Genomic DNA, 11,924 nt, shown 5'->3' with positions numbered 1-11,924 from the left:
GGATTAGTTCCTGGTTTGGTTTGTATCTTCTTGGGTTTGGAGATCTTGGTTTCACTTGATCCTAACACTTTGGTTGTGTAAGTGTAGACCTGGAGGATCGTCATGTAGGAGATGGATTTTATAATGTCATAAATGACTTGGTACCACAGTTGAGTGGGAGCTTTTTGGCATCGATATATGTATTGAGTGTTTGCAGATGTTGAAGGTTTGTCTTAGATCATATTGTTGCAGAAGCATCTTTGACATTTGCATGGTGCACTTGATTATCTTCATGGTATGTGAAAATGGTCAGATCTTGAGGACTCATGGGGTTCTTGGTTATCTTCATGGCGTGTGGAGATGGTTTTCTTCATGGTGTGTGGAGATGGTTGCTTCTTAAAGACTCAAAGGGTTTTTGGTAAAGGTGTGGTTTATGCTTTCATTTGACTTGTTATCCTTGGAGTTAGGATGGTTTCATTTTTTTTGTCATGGTATACTTTTGATACGCATTTAGAGTTTTGACATGTTATAGTATGTTCATATGAAGTATGTTATCTCTTTCATTGAGATGGTTAGATCATGTTGTCATGTTTATGTTCCTGAGGCCATGGTTGGAACTTTGACATTGATCTTGGTTTAGTTTCATGGTATTGAGTACATTGATCATAAGTTGGATACTTCATTATATTGCTATGTTGCATTTGGAGTTGGCGTGGATTGATTGGTTACAGGTGCTCATAGATACTTAGAAACGGTGGTGATGTTGATTTCTCTTGGATTAGAGAAGTATTTGTTGAGACAGATGATGGTTTCAACAAGAGAGTCTGAGAGACATTCATCTGATATGGACTTGAGAGGAGATTGTTCTTGGATGAGTCTTGGTTGGAGACTTGGATATCTTGATGAGCATTCTCATTCCCCACTCTTGGTCTACTCAGCAGTTTTGCTACTTGAGAGGTGTAGCCCATTGTTTCTCTCAGGTGCACTATGTTTATGCTTGTCTTTCATGGATATAGATCTTGAGCTAAGGTACATGAGTTAGTTCTAGAGGGTTCATTTGAGAGATGGTATAGCATTGGTTGTCTCCATTTGCATATGTTGTTATGCTCGTTGAGTTTGGGAGATGGTTTTATATTGGGCATATTCCTTGGATTAGGAATGGTTTATGAGTTTGATCTTCTTGTAAGAGGCTTACATTCATGATTAGTTATATGATATGGTTTGGGTGTTGTTATTGCTTCTTGTTGGGGTTTTATGGAGGAGATCATACTTACATAGTTTACATCTAGAGGTGTGTGTAGAAGGACATGATACAGATTATGATTTGCATGGTTTCTCTTTGGTCTTGGTTATCTTCCTAGATGTTCAGTTTCACTTACATTGGATTTGAAATTGGTTAGAGATTGCAATCACTGGTTTGTGCTCATGTATGTCATGTGAGAGATGACATGGTTATTCTTTTATCTCTTTCCTATGTTGGTTGTGAAGAGCTTGTGAGTTGGGAGACTATTGGAGACGTTTTATGGGAGTTGTTCTTGCAAGTTATTGGTTTATGTGTTGTGGATGTCCTTGATACTACATGAATTCACTTCTTTGAGATATTGTGAATGTATTGGTTATAGATTTGACATTATCTTTTGCAATGGGAGCTTCTTAGTATATATGTGGCAAGTATTGCTCTTGAGGTTTGTGATTACAGGTTACAGATTGGATATGTTGATGATGTGAGATTCACTTGGTATACCTTTGGAGGTATGGATTTGGCACTTGTTGTGGGTTCTATTTCAGCTATCGATATTTTGACAACTACAGATATATGTGATTACCTTGGGATCAGGTTTTTGTGCTTGGCATTTCAGTTGGTACAAGATTTTATGATCTTCTAATGCGACAAGTCGGGTGGTTTTCTTTTTGGATGGCTTCTATTTATATGTTCGATGGCAGTGGCATAATAGGAGGTGAGATCATTCATGTTGGAGATGCTTGATACTTTGATTTTGTTGCGAGTACCAAAATGGAGCACTTCGTGTACTTTGATCCATGATAGTGGATGTGTTGGGAGGGATTGTTCCCTTGTTCATTTATGTGGCTACGGATTGACCCTATGCAATGTATACAATAAGTGGAAGATTGTTTAGATAATGGGTGTTGCACACATTGCATAATATTGTTATATTGTATTATTTTATTTTATTACATAATGTTGCATCTAGATGAACGTACAATAGGGAAAGATTCCCATGGGATATACTTGATGAATTGTATTTGTAACATTGCGATAATACTTTATGTAATTATTTAATTTGGGGGAAAAATTTAAAATTCTAATATTAAATGTGGGGTCAATGGGTTAGGTAACACATGATTTTAGCACATCATTTACTTAATACCACTTGGTGGTTTTGTGGGACTTGCTACTATATAAGCAGCCACAAGGGTGGTTGTATGTAAGAAGACAGAAGGCAAAAAGGCAAAGAGTCGAGCAAGACAAGGCTTGACAAGTTGGCAAAGGGAGCATTTGAGAAAGTTGGAAGCATAGCATGGAATGTGTGGATTCATGTTTGTTCACATAGATTGTTTGGTTGTGACTATGGCTTTGAAAGCTTCCATGGTTGTATTGCAATAGTGTTTTTTCTAAATAATAGATGGTGATGGATGCTTTTGAAGGCTGGGTTTTTCCCTCGATGTTCAAAGGTATATCATGTGTCACATTTTTGTGGATATGTTGTCTATTTTCTTGCATGTGGATTTTAATGGCATATTTATTTCAGATCTATTATAGGTTATGTGGAAACGGTTATATTCTTTGTTGCAAGTTTCCTTACAATCTCAACCTTACAAGTCCAGCTTCAATCACAATGGTCAACCCATAAAACCCACGATGTGTTGATATAGGCAATACTGTTGGAAGCCCTTGTGGACAAGTGACTGAAATGCATGTAGATGATTTGATGATTGTCTTTTATTATGTCAGCAAAGGGCCAGCTTTTCTAATTGAACTTCAAGTGACATTACCACAATGATGAAGAATAGCTTGCCTAGATACAACTATGAAAGCTAAGGACCTCATCTATAGGATTTTCGAGTTTGCAGGTGCCTTCAAGTTCACAATCTTTTGTATGCTAAAATGTACCTTTGGCAGCCTCATCCTACTAGAGATCACTTATAAGTCCTCAAAATCCATTCATATGTAGCTTACTCTTAAATATGGAGCCAAATGCATCGACATCAAGAAAAGGTTTTGATAAAACTTCCCAAAAAAGAAGCATATTTATTTGGAAGCTTTATACTACATTATTTTTTCCCAAAGCGTGACTTTAACCTATATGGCCTGCATCTTAAGATTGATATTATCTGTCATGCATTCGCAGGATAAACTCAAAATTATAGAAACTTGAACATGCAGGCTGAACGTATAAATAACTTTTTGAAACACACTACAACATATTTTATGTAGGCCTCTAGCAATAGCAAACTCCTCTTATGTGTGATATTTTGTATAATTATATATTTGCATTGTATTGGATAGGGCTTTACCCAGTCAATTAAAAACACAAAAGAGAAAGTGAATGATGACCTAAGATTGATATAGTACTGTACAATCATCACATAAAATCTTCAACCTTGATATTGGTGGCAGGATGCTTTACGAGTTACCTTGAAATGTATTGCGTGCCACTCGCATGCATAAATCCTTGCTACTCAAATGTATCTTCAGATTAAAGCTTTCAAGATGGTCATTTCTTTTAAGGACCAGAAAAGACCATTGTATTGAAGTATATATACATAATCAATCACATTTATGTTTCGTATTATATGTTAAGACTTTCATTTGGCTTGAATTTGAAACATGTAATTTTTTCTTATATTTCATTATTTTTTATTGTCGATAGTAGTTTATTGAAGAGATATTGATTATTTTATACAACTTAAAAATAATCATATTATTATTTAAATAACAAATATAAATAATCTTTACAATTAAATACTCATCCACCACTGATATCAGATATTTTCTCATATCTCATGGTGAGAGAATAGAAAAAAGACATCTTTATGTGCCTATCAGTTTGTGCTTATCACATCATTCAGGTATTTTAGCATTATTTTAGCATTAATATTTTAGCATTATTTATGTGCCTATCACTTTGTGCTTATCTCATATTTCAGCATTATTTTACATTAATATTTGTACCATCACATCATAGAGTATTAGGGAACAATATATTAAAAATTCAAAACAAGCAGCAAAACCCAACATGTACAAATGATATGTTTACACGATTCATCTTTATAAATTCAATTCAAGACGGTCACTTCTTTTAAGGACCATGAAAAATCAAAACTAGCAGCAAAACCCAACATATATAAATGATATATTTACACGATTCATCTTTATAAATTCAATTATTATGAATGAGACAGATAAATAATTATCAAAACTAAAGCAGGAAAATAATTATCAAAACTAACGCAGGAATGTTGCAATTCAAAATAATATCCAAAAAAGGCAACTGTTTGTATCAGTAAATGGTTCAATAAGTATTCAGACTTGACAGTGTTTTCTATGAAGCAATTCATTCCCTACCAATAACTAGACAAGCTTTCTATGATCCCATAGAAAGTTATTATCGAAACTAAAGCAGGATTGCTGCAACTCAAAATAATGTCCAAAAAAAGTAAACCGTATATATCAGTAAATGGTTCAGTAAGTATTCTTACTTGACACTGTTTTCTATGACGCATATCATTCCCTAGCATCATTAGACAAGCTTTCCATGATCCCGCAGATCAATAATTTTATCAGAACTAAAGCAGACACATTACAACTCAAAATACTTAATATCAGTTAGATAAGTATTATAACTTGACTGTCTTGACTCTTGAGAATCAATTCACTCCCGATCAAACACTAGAAAGGCTAGATTTGATCCCACTTTTGAGAGCAGAGAGGATGCATGCGCACACTCCTTCTGCCCCACTTTTCCCTGCTTACCCACCTTACCTCTTCCTTTCCCCTCCCAGACACTAAGGGTCAGTCTCAATTATTAAAGGAGATAATTTAATTTTCAGTAGACCCATTTTTTCTGAAACAGTACAATAGAGGATAGTCAATGGAGACAAGATGATTGCTATATATGAATTGTTCAACAAGTAAATTTGTGATCTAAGACTTCAAGAGAAGCTTTCCTAGATCTGATAGTTTTCTAGGAGAACAGTTCCTATACCTTGAAAGGATAACATTTACCAAAATACACAGACTTCCACTTGATTTACAAGATAAATTACCTTCAATATTAACACAGAAATCCATTTTATACATATATAATACAATATGTCGATCAAATACAAAATTGTTGGAACCGAACTGTAGAAGGATTACTGAGGTACTGGACACACACAAGTGCTGCTTGATGGTGTTCTATTGATAAGAGCTAACACTGCTGTCTTCTTTTTGTGAAGAGGCACTGCTTGGAGTCGAATCACTTGAAGAAGGTTTTATCAAAGATTTTGGGATGTGATTGTCATCTTGTGCACAACGCTGTTGGGGATGAGACAACAAAATACAAACAAGCCGAAAAAGCACACGCATAAGACCTACACCACTCTCAAAGATATATCCCTCGTGTTCACTAACACGTTCAAGAGCATCAACAAGGGCGTCATAGACTTTCTGCGGACAGTTGTCTCGGCCAGGTTTGTCGTGAAGATATAAAACATCTAAACTGAAGAGCCTCTGGCTTTCCGGCCACTGTAATGGGTAGTCTGGGACCACAGATGACCTGCAGTAAATAAGAACCTGCCAAGACAAATCTAAACTGTTATTTGCTAAAGAAAATGAGAATCAATAATTCAGTATATATCAAACTCAATATTGAATTAGCATTCGTCAATAACAAAAAGGAGATTTGCACATCAAATATACATCACAATTGAATCACTAACAGGACCCTAAATTTTCACTATGGTTTGAGTACAATTGGCAGACCTCCAGTGTTGCTCATCTTGCAACTATGTTATGTCATCATTTGCAACAATTTTATTTAAACTATCTACCATTTTACAAACTTCCAGGTGGGCAACAAAGCTTTCTATGTTCATTTAACTTTAGAACCATTAGTCAACATTTGATTGAGATAGTTTTTAATACAGAAATAAAATAACACAAAACACTTGGAAGCTGACCTAAAACTCTTTTTCAACATAAAATACCATCAAAAAAATCTGGTATGAAAAACTGATGATCATTTGAAATATATTGCAGGAGGGAAAACTTTGGTGTTAGGGATAATCTACCCTAATTCAAAGTATTCCATAGCCAAAAACTGGCACTAGGAGAAAAAATGACATACCAATTCCACTGAATACCACTTCAAACTATGAAAAATTGCTTGTTACTATTTAGCTATATAATGGTAACTACTGCATGAACAAACTTTCTCCAAACTTGATCCTCACCAAATACAAATATGCAGAACTGAATGCTGTGGCTCTAGATCCCAACTCAGAAGAAAAGAAAATGAATGAATGAAAATTACTTACAGTAGCAAATTTGACAAAAGTGTAAATATCAGCTTTTGTTTTGAACAATCAGTGCATGTACTTGAATATCAACCATTTATATGAAATGGCTCCGTCTTACATTTTGTAAGTTTTCACTCACCCAACTAGGATCCTACCACTCTGATATTAATAAAATTTCTCATTTGATTACTAAACTATTTCAGCTAGCAAGCTACTATTTCTACAGCCACTCTTCAGATTTGTACTCAATCACCTTAAACCAAAAACATGCAACTTACAAACCTTTCACCTAGGGAGCACTTCATTTGTTTTTCTGTACTTGGCTATTGTGTTGGTTTCTTGAACATATGTGTTGGCAGTCCCCAACTGTTTTGTATTTTAGTTTTTTATTGTTATTGCATTCCCTTTTTCAGGCATTGATATTTAGGATTTCTTAGCCTGTTTAATTGTACAAACCTTTCACTTAGGGCAGACTTCATTTGTTTTTCCCCACTTGGCTATCATATTGGTTTCTTGAACATATGTATTGATAGTCCCCAGCTCTTTGTATTTTAATTTTGATTGTTGTCATTTCCCCTTCTTCGGGCATTGATATTTACAAGTTCTTTAGCCTTTTTTTTCATTTATTTAACTCGCACCAAAACCACACAACTTACAAACCTCGCCTAGGCAGGACTTCATTTGTTTTTCCCTACTTCAATATTTGGATTGGTTTCTTGAACCTAGAAAACTGATTTGTATCTTAGTTTTTGATTGTTGTCATGCCCCACTTTCAGGCATAGAGATTTATGAGTTTCTTAACCAATTTATTTTATTTCCTGAAGGCTAAAGGGAAGGATAAGGGGAAAAAAATTAAAATAACAAATCATAAATCATATTGTCCTAATGACTTCTTATTGATTCATGAAAATGGTGACTTAAATTCATTATTAAGAAGTTTCAAGTTTTCAAGTTGTTATCGAAGTTTTGAAACTTTTAGGAAAAGGAACCAAAACCAATGCTTTATTAACGGTCTTTCTAAACACTTCTAATTTATGTTTTGAAAGGAAAACATAAAGGGACCAAATATTCAATTATTTTCTGTCAAAGTACAAAAAGAGAAACTGTCATAGAATAGAAATCATCCATTGCGTTGATTCCCAAAACTGCAGATTGGAAATCCAAGACCCTGCCACTTCTCCGATAGGATTCTGCAATCAGTTTCGGCCAACGAACGATAATCACCTTGATTCCCCTACACTTCAAGCTCTACTACACCTAGACGGGTAGACCTCCTCCTCGAACCTAATTACTTGGTTCAGAGTTTTTCTAAAGCGAATTTAAGCTTTGAAGAGTTCTTCAATTCGCAAAGTCCTTGAACTCAATTAAAACAAAACTGAATGTTAAATGTTTAAAATGGTTGGATGTTTTGTATGTTCATCAATAATGAATTTGATGCTTGTAAGAAGATATAGATTTTTTGACTTCAATAATAAAAAGACCAGTGCCTCTACTCATCCGGGCAATAAAGTCAATTTTCACGTACAACTTATAAAATTCTACGCACTTATACTATCAACAATTAAATAATCAAGATGCGACAAATCAAATATATATGCAATCTTAAATTAGTCCAGAATCCAAATTGACTTTTAACTCCTCTGGTAGGGAGACATACCGGACACAAAGACAGAAACAATTTGATATTTCACTATATTTATGATGATCACATTTAAGATGCCAAATGACTGTGTCCACTTATCTGATATTCAAATTGTATACAGAATTTAAAAATGATTATAGAGGATGAATCAACTGCAGTTTAAATCTCCATGCCTTTAATATAAATAAATAAAGGACATTTTATTTTATTATTGAAATAAAATAATTGAATTTACATTACAAAGTCATATTAAAGCTCCTTATTCCTTCATATAAAATATATAATACTTCTTTTTTTGAATGTCGAATGTGTTTTATGTTTGCAGAGGATAATATTAAGTATTTATATCTGGAAAACATGAAGTAACGTATCCCTTCATTTACCAAAGGGTACAACTCTTTTGTAATGCATTATCTATTTTATAACTTAAACCTCAGTTAACACCCTCCTTAATTTATCGCATCTCATTCAGATTTTAATCATAGTCCTCGTTTACATAATCTTCAATAATCACATTTCAATAACTTGCAGCATTCTTAACTGAATCACAAAAGGTAGATTTTGACTTCATAAAACGTTTGGTGTTTTGCCATCACATTAATCTTTCAAATGCATTGATTCATAGATTTATGAAAAACAGGTAGCTACCGAAACTTGTTTGTTCCTGTATTTTGTTTATATCTTCTATGTTGAAACATTATGAATTCACAATTATGTCTTCATGAATTGTTACCGCAAATGCTCATGATTGAATTCGAAGGAGTATGTCTTTGAAAATATAAGATCACGATCCGCAGGTGATGACTTGGTTCAAATTTTTCTATCATAATTCTATGCTTTACTTTGACATGAAGAAGAAATTATGTATCAGATTTTGGGTGTCAGTCACTAGAAATAATTGTGTCTTTTATATTAATGTTTCTGAAGTGAGAGGATGTCTATTTAGTTGCTCACAATATGAAGTGTAAAGCCACCACTTCTAACCTTGATCCAATGACATTGATTGAAGACTTGGAAAGTTCCACTCTGCCACTACACATAACCATCTCCATCATGGCTTTCATCTCTATGCTGACTGGGTGAAGATTATTCTCCAAGGAGCTCCCGACCAAGTTATTAAATGTTAACTTTGACCAAGCGCATGAGTTGCTCGATATTATAATTTAATACGGTTTGTGTTATCTTTAGCAGGGCTCCTTTCACGCTAATTATGGTTGTCGCATCTGCTTCATAATCTAATGACTCCTCTAGAATGGATGACGCGTTTGGCCTGGATTGTTGTCGCGAATCATCTCTTTCTTGAATTAGAGTGACCTTTTGTCGTGTGGCACCAGTAGGAGCAATGGCGGATGTAACATTTGAGTTATTGATTCGATGTCTCATCTTCTATTATGTCTCATTCAGGTGTTGTTTGTCAAGAATGTTGAGAAGTCCGACTATCCCTATTGAACTTGCATTAGAGTGCCTTCTCAATCCCTGTCATGTCTAACTAGCAGAGTCATGAGAGTTGGCCTATTATTGGAGTTTCATAGGCTAGTAGTGGTGGATAGTGACTCATACTGGGTACTCAGTGACCGGAGTTGGTTCTACAATTAGTTTGAGAGCTAGTCGGGGCAGTTCCTTAATTTTAGGGATTTTCCTAAAATTTAGGAGGTTGTGGCAGTGACCAAATTTAAAGGTTCCTCGGGACCAGTATACGGTTTCAGTTTCAGGGTGACAGTATATTCCCTAGTTTCTAGGAGCATCCAATTTTTAGGGATGGGACTGCCAATTGGCCCACATTGCCCGACATCAGTCACAGCAGGTGACAGGACCAATTCACTGGATATTTGGTTGGTTTGGCTTTCCAGTTGAATAAAAGGAAATATTTTTACTATTTCCTAAGTTTGCGTTTAAATAAATTAAAATAAAGCTATTTATATAGCTAATTGGAGTGATACGGGGATTTTGGCTTCATCTGGTCAGGCAGGCCTATGTGTTATAGCTCATTGAAAAGGTCTTGAATTATTATAACTTATTTTCATCATCCGGAGACCTTCGGGCACCTAGAGCTATGTTATTTGAGGAAAGGAGCATTTTTCCTATACATAAAGGTCTTTTAATTGAGAAGATGTCATTTTATAATAAAGGGAAAGACATATTCTCCCTTTAGGGTTCGATTGGCTTTGAGAGGGGGATAAAAGATGTTGACTCATTTTTTCATCATCTTTTACATCTTCATTCTTGGTATTTGCGATTTTGCTCTAAGGAGCGATTCTAGAGGACTAGGAGGCAAACCCCAGAGCTTGGCTATTGGGACACAAACTCCACTAGATGGTTTCCGCAATATTCTACAATATTGTGTTAGCACTTGACAAAGATCGTTAAGTTCAACGTATGGGGGTGCTTGTGCATTGCACGTTGGGGGTCTTGTTTGGCACGTTGGGATCTTCTTGCTGCCTTGGCATGACAATGGCAATCGTACGACTGCCTTTCAACTAGCACGTGGTTTGTTGGTTGGCTTACATGAGCCATCTCTACCCTTATGGTGTGTGGCTGGTCCATTCTTGTAGCTAGCGTCATCATTCTTTGTTTGTAAACACCTTTGCTAGCATACTGATTGCATATCTTGCCTGGTACGATTTGTAGCTATTCTGGTTGACTGAATATTATATTATTGCACGTTGTTTCCAATCTATTTCATATTGTTGTTGTTAATTATTGTTTTACTTATATCTAGAAAATACCAAAAAAAAAAAAAAAAAACAATCCTTCTGCAACTTCTATCTAATTCTCTAAGACCACAAGGAAAGCATAGGAAAATCTATTAATTTAATTAAAATTTACAGAAGTTCAGTGAAAGTATCCTTTTGGAACCTTTTAGTGGTATTAGAGCCTAAATACTTCCAGCCTGTAGGGTTTCAATGAAATTATCATAACAGGTTACAAAAAAGGGTTTGATAATTCATTTCAGCATTTGGCATGAGAGAGAGGCTATGCAGTTTGTGGTTTTGCATTTAGACAGGGTTGCCAATGATTGGTGGCACCATAGATTGGTCACCCAGGATCACGCCATGGTTCACTCCTATGCTAAATTCACTGAGCAGCTCATTGCTAGGTTTGATCATAAAGACAAAGAGCTTTACTACTGGGAGTTAGCACATATTAGGCAAACAGGGAATGTGGATTCTTTTGTGAATGAGTTCCAATGTATTGCAGTCATGGTTCTGGACATGTCTCATAGTCGTTGTGTAATGTTGTTCATAGAGGGTTTGCAAAACAAGCTGAAGGGATCGGAACAAGCATTCAGGCCAACCACCCTTAAGGAGGCCATTGATGTGACATTTAGACTGGACACCCTTCCTACTCCTTATCAAGCAGATAAGAAACCTTTCAAGGATTCTCGGCTCCCTAGAAGGCCAACACTTCCCAAGGCAAAGGGGGACCACCTTCTAGACCACCCAGGATGGACCAGGAGTCGAGGAATGAACTGAGGAGGAAGAAACTATGCTTCTCTTGTAAGGAGCCATGGGAGCCTGGACATCGTTGCCTTGGTAAAGGCAAGGTTCATTTGATAGAGGTGACATCTAAGATAGGCGACAAGGAGATACCTAATACTGAGGATAGTCCGAAGGAGGTTGAGCAAGGACACCCACAATTAGAGCTAGACACTCCGAAGCCTTTGGCGTTAGCTAAAGTGACTATGGCTACTCTCTCTAGTTATCCCAAATTTCATGCCTTTCGTTTGAAAGGTACATTGAGAGGCCAGCGGGTTATGAGCTTAGTAGACACAGGTACC

The 11,924-nt window shown here is 35.7% G+C and overlaps 1 protein-coding gene across 2 annotated transcripts in view; it reads right to left on the bottom strand.

Annotated features, from left to right (window-relative positions):
* Positions 1-5,087: 5,087 nt before the first annotated feature.
* LOC149564219 (uncharacterized) overlaps positions 5,088-11,924 on the bottom strand; it is a 79,995-nt gene continuing 73,158 nt past the window's right edge. For both annotated transcript variants that reach the window (XM_089827292.1, XM_089827291.1), the window contains one exon: positions 5,088-5,779. In XM_089827292.1, the coding sequence (XP_089683418.1) occupies positions 5,402-5,779 (378 nt within the window). In that variant the 3' untranslated portion in view covers positions 5,088-5,401. The remainder of the gene's footprint in view (positions 5,780-11,924) is intronic.

Source organism: Cupressus sempervirens, chromosome 4 (assembly GCF_028749045.1).
Source record: "Cupressus sempervirens isolate cs-2001-9-10 chromosome 4, ASM2874904v1, whole genome shotgun sequence".
Classification (NCBI taxonomy): Eukaryota; Viridiplantae; Streptophyta; class Pinopsida; order Cupressales; family Cupressaceae; genus Cupressus; species Cupressus sempervirens.
The sequence above is the reverse complement of the archived record's forward strand: the minus strand, read 5'-3'. Positions and strand labels throughout refer to the sequence as shown.